The 11,674-nt window shown below is 29.7% G+C and overlaps 1 protein-coding gene across 1 annotated transcript; it reads left to right on the top strand.

Moving 5' to 3' along the window:
• Positions 1-452: 452 nt before the first annotated feature.
• LOC139864043 (uncharacterized) lies at positions 453-842 on the top strand. Its single transcript, XM_071852630.1, has one exon. The coding sequence runs from the start codon at positions 453-455 to the stop codon at positions 840-842; it is 390 nt and encodes a 129-aa protein (XP_071708731.1).
• The last annotated feature ends 10,832 nt before the right edge of the window (positions 843-11,674 follow it).

Here is an 11,674-nt window from a genome sequence, read left to right as displayed (position 1 = left end):
CTAAAAAATTTGTATACATACATAAGTGTCCAAAAATTACAAAATTTTTCGGTGGTTTTAAATTTTTTATGTAGTGAATAGGAAAAAAAGAGATTGGTTTGTGATTCATTTAAATCTTTTAAGTTTTTAAAGAGGTGAAGCCTGTAACTTTTGGTGTTTTTTTTTTTTGGGTGTTCTTTGCAATAAATAGCTTTTCCACCCCAAAAGAAAATGCTTCTTACACTCTCAAATTTGTCCAAAACCGGTTTCCAATTGAAGAAAAGCTATTTCTCGCTCTTCCTTGTTCCATCTTCCGTACTTAAAAAACTTGAGAGTGTAAGAAGCATTTTCTTTTGGGGTGGGAAGGGTGAGGGTAAAAAAATCTCTTGGGTTAAATGATAAAATGTTATTCGTCCTTTTGCGCGGGGGGGGGGGGGGGGGTGTTAAATATTGGTTCTCTTCATGCTAAAAATATGGCTTTAATCGGCAAGTGGTGGTGGAGGTTCTTAACCGAAACTTCCTCCTTGTGGGTTAAAGTCATCAAAAGTATTTATGCGGTTTCGGGGCTTTTGGATTCGGGTGGGGTTTTTAATCATACTTATCATTCTACTTGGAGCATTATTGTTAAGACAGGAGTACATCTCGAGGAGCTTGGTTTCGGATTCACGAAATCGTTCAAAAAAGAGATCGACAATGGTAAAGACACCTCGTTTTGGCTTGACACATGGTTTGAGGACACTCCTCTCAAGGATCGTTTTAGGAGATTGTTTCGGCTTGAGCGTGACCCGAATGTTTCGGTTCACAATAGATTGGGTTGGGATGGGACTTCGAATCTTGGGTCTTGGGAATGGGTTAATCTGTAACGACCCGACTTTTTCGACTTTGTGCTTGTCACCTTTCTGCGAAACTGCGTATTTGTGCGTACTAAGCTATATTATATTCTGGGATCTTATTTCATGATTAATCACCTTCGTTTATACCATACAACGTGCCATTAAGTACTTAGTTACTTAACTTGATCCCCGAATACTTTTATGACCGTTAGTGTCACTTGACGTTGAAAACGAGTTATGTATTTTGATACACGTTTGACTTTGGTCATAATTAGAATATTATGACTACGTAATACTAATTGTTATTATAACAATTACTTGGGTTATTGGTTGCTTAATTACGCTTAGTAATTTACTTATGCTCACTAGTTAGTCTTGTTGGACTTTCTACCTTGTTGGACTTAAGCCCACCCTACTCTAGCTGACGGACTATTTAATTAGCCCAATTTTAATAAGTTTATGACCCATATAAATGTAAGATAAATGCCCATTTATTAGAGGGAACATACTAGCATTTTTGTTAACCATAATCACAATTGTTGCATGAGATCTCAACATAAGCACCAACTTTAGACAACCATTAACCAAAAAGCAAAAGTTGTCCCCCCTTGTCCCCCTAATGAAAGGACCCGTTCATATACATTATAAACGATTCACAATAGTTGATTACATTGCGAGGTATTTGACCTCTATATGATACATTTTACAAACATTGCATCCGTTTTTAAAAGACAAACTTTCTTTACATTGAAAATTGACAGGCATGCATACCATTTCATAATATCCACTATCCAACTATAAATTGATTTAATAATAATCTTTGATGAACTCAATGACTCGAATGCAACGTTCTTCGAAATATGCTATGAAAGACTCCAAGTAATATCTTTAAAATGAGCAAATGCACAGCGAAAGATTTCTTTAACACCTGAGAATAAACATGCTTTAAAGTGTCAACCAAAGGGTTGGTGAGTTCATTAGTTTATCATAATCATTTATTTCCATCATTTTAATAGACCACAAGAATTTCATTTCCAGTTCTCATAAATATACGTCCCATGCATAGAGACAAAAATAATCATTCATATGGTGAACACCTGGTAACCGACATTAACTAGATACATATAAGAATATCCCTTATCATTCCGGGATCCTCCTTCGGACATGATATAATTTCGAAGTACTAAAGAATCCGGTACTTTGGATGGGGTTTGTTAGACCCAATAGATCTATCTTTAGGATTCGCGTCAATTAGGGTGTCTGTTCCCTAATTCTTAGATTACCAGACTTTAATAAAAAAGGGCATATTCGATTTCGATAATTCAACCATAGAATGTAGTTTCAATTACTTGTGTCTATTTCATCAAACATTTATAAAAGCGCATGTATTCTCAGTCCCAAAAATATAAAGGGTAAAAAGGTAAATGAAACTCACCATACTGTATTTCGTAGTAAAAATACATATAACATCATTGAACAAGTGCAAGGTTGGCCTCGGATTCATGAACCTAAATTAATTATATATATTTATGTGTTGGTCAATATTTGTCTAACAAATTAGGTCAAGTCATAGTGTACCACAATCCTAATGCTCGAGACTAATATGCAAAAGTCAACAAAAGTAAATTTGACTCAAAATAATTTTCAAAAATCTATACATGATTAATATATAGTTTAAATATCGTAGTTTTATATTTTTAAATATTTTTAAAAGATTTATTAGAGTAAATAATATAATTTATTTATTAATAAATAAAATTTTATATTATATTTATATAATAAAATATACTTTTATATATATTAAGTAATAAAATTTATAGGGTTCATTTAATATTATAAAGATAATATGATAGGTATTATTAAAGTAAGTTATTACACGTAGTAAAATATGTTTGTATCAAATATTTATTTGATAAAATAATATCTATAATGATAGTAAGTAAAAGTTGTATTATTTTGTAATAATAATTATTATTATAAAAATATCAATATTTATAATTACTAAGATGACATTATGATAAAACGATAATTCTAATTATGATAACTTTAATATTTACGATAATTTTTAATATTATCTTTAAAATAATAATTCTATTTAAAATAATAATAATAATAATGATATTTTATAGTAACAATGACATTTCTATTAAAATGATAATTTTTGTTAAAATGATAGTTTTAATACTAACGATAATTTTAATAATAATAGTAATGATAAAAATAATAAGAACGATAATTTTATCTAAATCAATATCTTATAATATTTTAATTTCATCATGATACTCTTACCCATTATTTCCTAATCATTTCGTTTAATAGCTTTTAATCGTCTTTTATATCGTGTTCATAATAATGATAATAATAGTAATCAAAATAATTAGGTGTTACAAATATTTATTTTAATTACACTAATATTAATAATGATAGTTACTATAACATTATTAACGATAATACTAATAATTATCTTAATGATAATATAGTAATAATAATAATAACAATAACAATAACCATTTTTAAATAATGATATATATATTAATAATGATAATAATAATAATAATACCAATAATAATAATAATAATAATAATAATAATAATAATAATAATAATAATAATAATAATAATAATAATTGGATAATAATAATAATACTAATTATAACTTTAACGATAATAACGATAGTAATAATAAAAAAAATAACAATTTTTAATGATAAATCCTTTTATTGATAAAGATAATTATAATAATAAGATAAAACTAGAACGACGATAATAACGACGATAATAATAATCATTTTTAATAATAATACAAAAATTCGATGGACTATAACTTCAAATCCGTTCATCGAAATCATTCGATATCTAAATAAAAGTTCTTAATTTTTCGCTAGCTTTCCAACGACATGCATATCTTATACCTTATCTCAGTTGCATATATAACTAATTCAGGATTCAACATAACCTAACTAAAGGCAATATCAAAAGTACAGGTATGCATAATCCTATATACTCGAGCACTAGTCAGGGATACACTATTAGTATGTAAAAGTTAAATTATGAGTACTCACGTATCAATATTGAGATTCAATATTGCAGGAAAGGTACGTAGACGCAACGGAGATGATAAACACTATATTGATCTCACGAGCATACCCATGAACCATACCCAATCACCTCCATAGCTATAACACATAATTTCCTTAATCCAATCCCACTCGAAAAACAATTTCGAAATCACTCGGACATCACTCTGACGTAATATTTTATGTATACTAATAATATCTTGAAATAATACGGAGTAAATATATATATGTAAATCGATTGAGAGAGTTTAGAGAAAAATATTTTCAAGTTTCTTATGAAATAATGAAACCTATTGAATTCTATTTATAATAGATTATTGAATTATTAAAGTGATTTATTAAAGTATGAATTATTTAAGTGAATTATTAAAGTATGAATTATTAAAGTGAATTATTAAAGTATGAATTATTAAAGTGAATTATTAAAGTATGAATTATTAAAGTGAATTATTAAAGTATGAATTATTAAAGTGAATTATTAAAGTATGAATTATTAAAGTGAATTATTAAAGTTAAAGTAAAGTAAAAATAAAGTAAAGGTAAAGTTTAAGTATAGTAAAAGTATAAAACTATGTACGTATAATACACGTATAAATATATATAATATTAATTTAAATCGTTATATATATTTAATAAAATAAAATATAAATATCATTATCTTTATCATACTGGTTAAGTAATGAGTTGTCAAAAGTGGTTCTAGATATTTATAAAAGTTATATACGTTTTAATAATAAAGTTCTTTTTAAACTGAAAACGTTTTTGTACGTTTGAAACTAAATCAAATAAATATAATAATTTTATTTTCCAAAACCAAATATATTTTTAAGAATCATTTTGTTTAAAGGTTAAAATAATGGAAATCATTATATCATAAAATGTTTTAGAAAAGTAGAATCATATATATTCATAATAGGTTTCAAGTTTTTAAATTACAGTTTGTTGGTGAAGCATGTGATAAAGTTCAAAGGTTAAATAAATGTATGAAATCATCTTAATGAAAAATGTCGAGTTACATAACTTGTCGATATCCAACATCTAAGTTATTTACACTTCACGTTCTTACTTATAAATCACTTTACCATTTTCCGAATGTTGTCAAAAAGAATAGATTTCTTAAATCACAGTGGACCTCATAACATAGACCCGTAATCATATCATAATGTATCTGATAAATCAATCATTTGATATTATCTTCTAATTCCATCGATAAACATATTGAAACAAATACGTTCATGTAAAGTATTATAAGTTTAATACTTTATTAATATTCTCAAGTTATAATATATATATACACATATATATACATATTTATTTATATATAACGGTTCGTGAATCTTCGGAATTTGGTCGAGGTTATAATGAATGTATGAACACAATTTAAAATTCTTGAGATTTAACTTAACAAACTTTGCTTATCGTGTCGGAATAATATAAAGATAAAGTTTAAATTTGGTTGGAAATTTCCGGGTTGTCACACCTAAACCTACGGCGAACCCACCCTCATCCCCCTATAAATACCACACAAACTTCACCCATTTTACACTTGATCTCATTCACAAATTTCACACACTTACTCTCTAATTCTCTCTCTAGTCTTTCTCACTCTAAAAAGTGTAAGTTTTAAATTTTCTTCTTCTTCTTTTTCTCTTCTCAATGTCGACATCATCATCATTAAAGGATCTAGCTTTTTAGCTTTTTGATCTTGTTATATCTTGTAGATTCAAACTTGAGTTTGAATCCTTCAAGAACATGAAAGATTCAAGCTTTCTAGCTTTGAATCTTCATTTACTTGTTAGATCTAGATTTTCTAGCTTATGATTTCTTTATTTTGTTATAAAGATCAAAACTTGTGTTTATGATATTCATGTAACTTGAAGATCTAGTCTTTTGCTTTAAGGATCTTCAAGAACATTAAATATCTAAACTTTCTAGCTTAGGGTTTCATTATTTTGTTAAAGATCTTTGCTTTTTAGCTTATGGTATTGGAAACGAATATTAAGTCCTAATCTTGGGGCATAAGTCGAAGATACTTAGGGCTTAAGTCGAATATTTTTTACGTTATTTACTTTCCATATTTAATCAATTCTTATTTGTATAAATACCCAATTAATGAATGAAATAAACAAGTTTTCGATCCATCTTAAATTTTACATGGTATCAAGAGCAGGTTTAACCTAAAAAAAAATTGTCTATCTGTTCATGGAAAGTCTTCACCAAAAAAAAATCCGATAACCCTTTTTTGGGTTTGGACGTGTCAGACAAAAGAAGCAAAAGAGTGTTTGTGGTTTTTGCTAGCTTGCATCAATTGCAAAGGGAGGCCAAAAGTTACCGGAGAAAGAAAAAGAAGAAAAGTCAGTCGCTTGCTTGTTTGACGTACGCAAAATCACGAAAACAAAGAAAAGAGAAAGCAAGTTTTTTTTGCAAGACCCTCTCTTAGGGATTGGGTTTGTTGCCTGGAAAAGAGGAACAACTTAAAAAAGGCCAAGAGCATTAAATTGTTTTTGGTGGCTGTACGTAGGTCGATTATGAAAAATGATCGTTGGTCTTCAACAGAAAATAATTAATTTCCATTGTATCCACTTGCACGTGGTTTACAATTGAAAGAATCAAGTTAATTCGGTGTCGGTTTGCACGTATACACCAAAACTCAAACGAAAAAAATTTGTTTTTGTTTCAATTTACGTGTATAGAGTAAATTAATTGTCACCATCCACTTGTGATAATTATTAAAGCTTCGATTTGCATTGAGTCATGGCAGGCGACACCGAAAGCCAATCTAAGAATGGAATAATCAATACAAACTCTCCGATGTATATTCATCCATCAGACTATCCCAAACAGATGCATGTCAACGAAATTCTTACGGACAGCAACTACACCGACTGGTCGCAAGAGATGATGAACTTCTTTTTTGCAAAGAACAAGGTAGGGTTTGTTGATGGCACAATAAAGAAACCCGAAAAAGATTCGCCCAATTTTATGCCTTGGATGCGTTGTGACGCCATGGTAAAAGGATGGTTAACAACAGATATGGAGAAAGAAATAAGAACTAGCGTTAAGTACGCTAATTTAGCGTACGGGATATGGAACGATCTAAAAGAACGATTTGGGAAAGAAAGTGCATATGAGTTGAAGCAGACACTCTCGATGACACATCAAGATGGAACGACTATTTCAGTTTATTACACCAAGTTGCGTAGTCTTTGGGATGAAATCGATTAGGTACTACTGATCGGTGTCGAAGGGCCGGTCAAAAATAGCCTAATTACTCTACTTTAGATAGGGTAAGCAGGATTCGTTCCATGGGAAGTTATGGTTAACTAGCAAGCAATTTCAAGATTGGTTTGTTGGTTTAACTAAGAACTACTAAGATTAATCAACTACTTAAAACTTGAAACTTAAACTAAAGTGCAATTGAAAAGATTGAAATGTAAACAATGATATTAAAACCTTTATCCTTTCACAATCCCAATCTAATATGTATTCATTCAAACAAGTATTATGTTTATCAATTGTTGATCAAATCTCATAGACAAGATTTTTTGAGTTCATTACTTCTATTACTTTGAGATTAAACTATGCAATCTAGACAAGGTGTCTTTATCCCTAATCTAATTAACACTAAGTTGGATCAAGAACAAACTGTTAAATCACAATAATTTAACTTGCAATAACAAAACATAGAACTTGCATTAATCAACAATCAACTTGATTCACAGTATCATAATCCAAAAGTATTAAACATCACAAATCACATAATCTTGAATGAAATCATACATATTTTAATTGTTCATGGAAAGGATAAAGTTAAGAAAACTAGCCAAGCATGTTGGTGATGACAATCATGGAGATTCTTGAAGATTGCATGATGAACAACACCTTGATCTTAACTTGAATCCTTGAATAATGATGATTGGATGGTGTTTTGATGTGTTTTGGGAGTGATCTCTGCTGCAAAAACTGCTGGAAAAAGTGTTAGTTTCGTAACCCTAGTGCTCCCTTTAAATAGGGGTTGGATAACTTGATCACAAAGCTAAATTTCAAATTTCCCGGCACCAGCTTTTTTGTGAAGGCGTATTTTACGCCAATCCTGGCGTATTTTACGCCGGTGCAAATTTAGTTTGTGCGTATTTTTATGCCAAAAAGTGATTTTTTCTCTGGAAGGACCTGAGCTGTGGCGTATTTTACGCCAATGTTAATTTCCTCGTCACTTTTCAATCTCTTAAATCTTGTCCATAATCCTCATTTAACCGCTGTTTTGTACCACATTTCGCGCCAACATCTTTCTTACCTGTAAAACATAAAACCATATCAAAGTATCTACTTTTTCACTCACACATGGTTAATTTCGCATATTTAAGCATAAATGATCGTGTCAAATAAGGAACGATCAAACCCCCCACACTTGGCTTTTGCTTGCCCTCAAGCAAATCTGTATTTAACTACAAGACAATAACACCTAGGTGGTATTAACTCAAATAATTTTTCGCAAACAAGATTAACTATCAATTGAGATGTAAGGACAATACAGACCAATCACTCAAAACCTCAAACAATCTTCAACCTCTAATACATCAATTATAAAACTTTTCCTCACAGAATTTTTCCGTAGTTCAACAATTCCAACGCTAGTCATAACATCATAAGCCTCAATCATTTCCCTGAATCATCAAATGGATCAATACTTAGAACTAAGTTGAACGATTATATTTCACAACTTTCATGATCCACACATACTCCTTTAACAATAATATAAATGCATCTAAGTAACATGTCAAAAAAACACAAAATGGGTTCAATTACATCCGGAGTGATTGCATAAGGGTAGTCATGACTCAACTAAAAATTGGTGTAAAAGCGGTTACGAATGTCGAATCAATCAAACTTTATAAGGTTTAGAAATTTTAACGTGACCCTCATTCGTACAAAGATAAATTAATTTAAATCGGAATGTCAACTAGAACTAGAATCATGCATATGTTTGTGTTTTTGTCCTCCTTAACTTTTCAACTAGCCAAACTCATGCCCTTGTCTTGTCACGACCCTACTTTTTCCGTTATCTTTTTCAGTTAATTATTTAACGGCCGTTAACTGTTAGTGTGCCACATCATTTCTATGATCTATATTATTATTTTTGTATTAATATATATATATATATATATATATATATATATATATATATATATATATATATATATATATATATATATATTAATTATTATGTGTTATGTGAATATTTGTATTCATATTTTAAATTTATACGTTTCTACTTCTCGCGAATTTCCATTCGGCGAATCTTTTTGGTTTTCAAACCAACGGTCGAGTTTTTGGGACATTTAAATCCTAAATATTTTAAATATGATATTTTAAGATCATATTATTATATAGTGTATTTATATTTATTTTTCGTCGCGCGTTTGTTATCTTTCCGGATTTTTAATCGCGTAAGTGCGTTTTCGCGTTTCGGGACTCGTTCGGGCTTTCGGGCCACAAGGATTATACTTTTAAGTGAGATGGACCAAGTGGGGCCCACCCCACTAATTTTTTCGGCCGAAGCCTCATGGGAGGGGGGGGGGGAGTAATTCCCTTGGTTTCTTTTTTTGACAATTCATTTTAATCATTCCACAAAATAATCAAAACCTAACTTGCAACTTTTCTCTCCTCCCTCTCCCTCTTTGTGCCGTCGCCATCCACCACCAATATCACCATCATCACCAAAAATTATAGCTTGGATCAAGGATTGATTAGTATAAACGCGTTCCTCTCTTCGTTCTCTACGCGATTACATAGATTGTTTCTCGATTAGGGTATAAACCCTAACCCTAGAACTTTCAATTTTTCAATTATTTTCTGTATTTTGATGTTTATTTAGTAGTATGATGTTTGTGGATTATTGTAATGATGTTTGTATGCATAGATGTACTCAAAATCACATGTTTTCGGTTTGTAAAATTCTGGACAGCAGCTCATTCGTGTATTCTGAGTGTGTGACTGATATAAATGTTAAAATAAACTATTTAGATGAGTTCCTCTCATCTGGACATTAATTTTAGACTCCGGATTCATGTCGTTTCGATTCCCGGAGCCCTAGTTATGATCAAATTAGTATTTTGTAAAGATTGAATTGTGATATTGACATGAACCAGGTTTGGTCCGAATTTATGACCTTCCTTGGAGTCTTTAGCATGTGTTAGTGTGTTAGGACTGATGGTGGGATGAAATTTCATGTTCGGGTCACCTAAATCCGAGCCACGGTTCACCCGTTATGACTAAAACACGGTTTTGAGAAAATTGAAGGTCCAAGTGGTGTCATGGCAGATTACCATGACTTGTGGACTGTTATTGGTGTGTTCTTGAGTGTACCATTATGTCGGGTGGTTTGAATAGGCGGAGATGCATATAAGGCTCGCCAGAAATCGACACCCGGGGCTCAAGATACGATCCGATGAACTTTTGAATTAAAACTTATGATTAATTCTAAAACTTATGATAAAAATAATGAATTTCATTATTAATTAATTACTTATGATAAAAGAAGTAATTATTATTATTTAATACTTATGATATAAATATTTATTATATCATTTAATTATCATTTATGATTTAATTAACATTTTAATTTAACTTACGATTAATAATACTTTTATTATTATTGGAAAATACTTATGATAAGTATTAAATTTATTTTATGAGAATATTATTATAAGACTTATAATAAAGATTAAATAATTATTATAAGACTTAATTATTATTTAATTATGATTTAATTATTAAATACCTATGATTTAATAATTATAATTAGAAACTTATGATATGGTTAATAATTCATTATTAATTAATAATACTTATGATATGATTTAAAAATTTATTATTAATTAATAATACTTATATTATGATTAATATTTAATTAATTAATTAAATACTTATGATATATTAATTATATCACTTCAACTTATATTAACCTTAATAATTCATTTTATTTAATTAAACTTATGTTATGACTTAATTATACACTTTTAACTTTAATAAACATTATAACTTATGTTATTATTATAATTTACACTTTTAAAATTAATGTTGACTATGTTTGACCAAGGTTGACTTTTGAGTTGACTTTCGGTTGACTTTGACTTTCAGTTGACTTTTGTTGACTTTCTAAATAAAGAAACTTTCCTAAAATAGAAACTTTCCAAAAATAGAAACTTTTCAAAAATAGAAACTTTCCAAAAATGGAAACCTGCTAAAAATAGAAACTTTCTATAAATAGAAAGTATGTGTCCGTACGCTGTTTCAGTCAAACCGATGATTGCCGAGTATTGTTCTATGTCTACTTGCAACATGTACAATAGCTATCATACTAAGACTTGACCTAAATTAGTTATTTATATCGACCTGCTTTATTTATAGGTCAGCGTTGTGATCGTTCCTGATCACTTTACTCTATTTGCTGTTCGCTTGTTTGTATGGTTTCTTCAGTTGCCTTTAAGGTGAGTTATAGTCCCGTTTTTACATAATCTTCAAAGTATATTTTTGGGATGTGATTACATGCATTTTTATTTACGTTTAGACACAAGTAACAGTTAAATTTAATTATTCATTGTGAGTTGGACAAAAATATTCCCTAGTCTGGTAACTGTAATCATTGGTTTCTACCGGTGAACGCGAATCCTACGGATAGATCTATCGGATTTGACAACCCCATTTTGAGCTAGTCGCGCTAGCAATTTATAATCGGAATGTTTAGTACTTCGTAATTTGTTGTAGATACACTATCCAAGTGTAT

The sequence above is a fragment of the Rutidosis leptorrhynchoides genome, chromosome 8, assembly GCF_046630445.1.
Source record: "Rutidosis leptorrhynchoides isolate AG116_Rl617_1_P2 chromosome 8, CSIRO_AGI_Rlap_v1, whole genome shotgun sequence".
In the NCBI taxonomy this organism is placed as follows: domain Eukaryota; kingdom Viridiplantae; phylum Streptophyta; class Magnoliopsida; order Asterales; family Asteraceae; genus Rutidosis; species Rutidosis leptorrhynchoides.
This window is presented reverse-complemented; position numbering and strand designations above follow the sequence as displayed.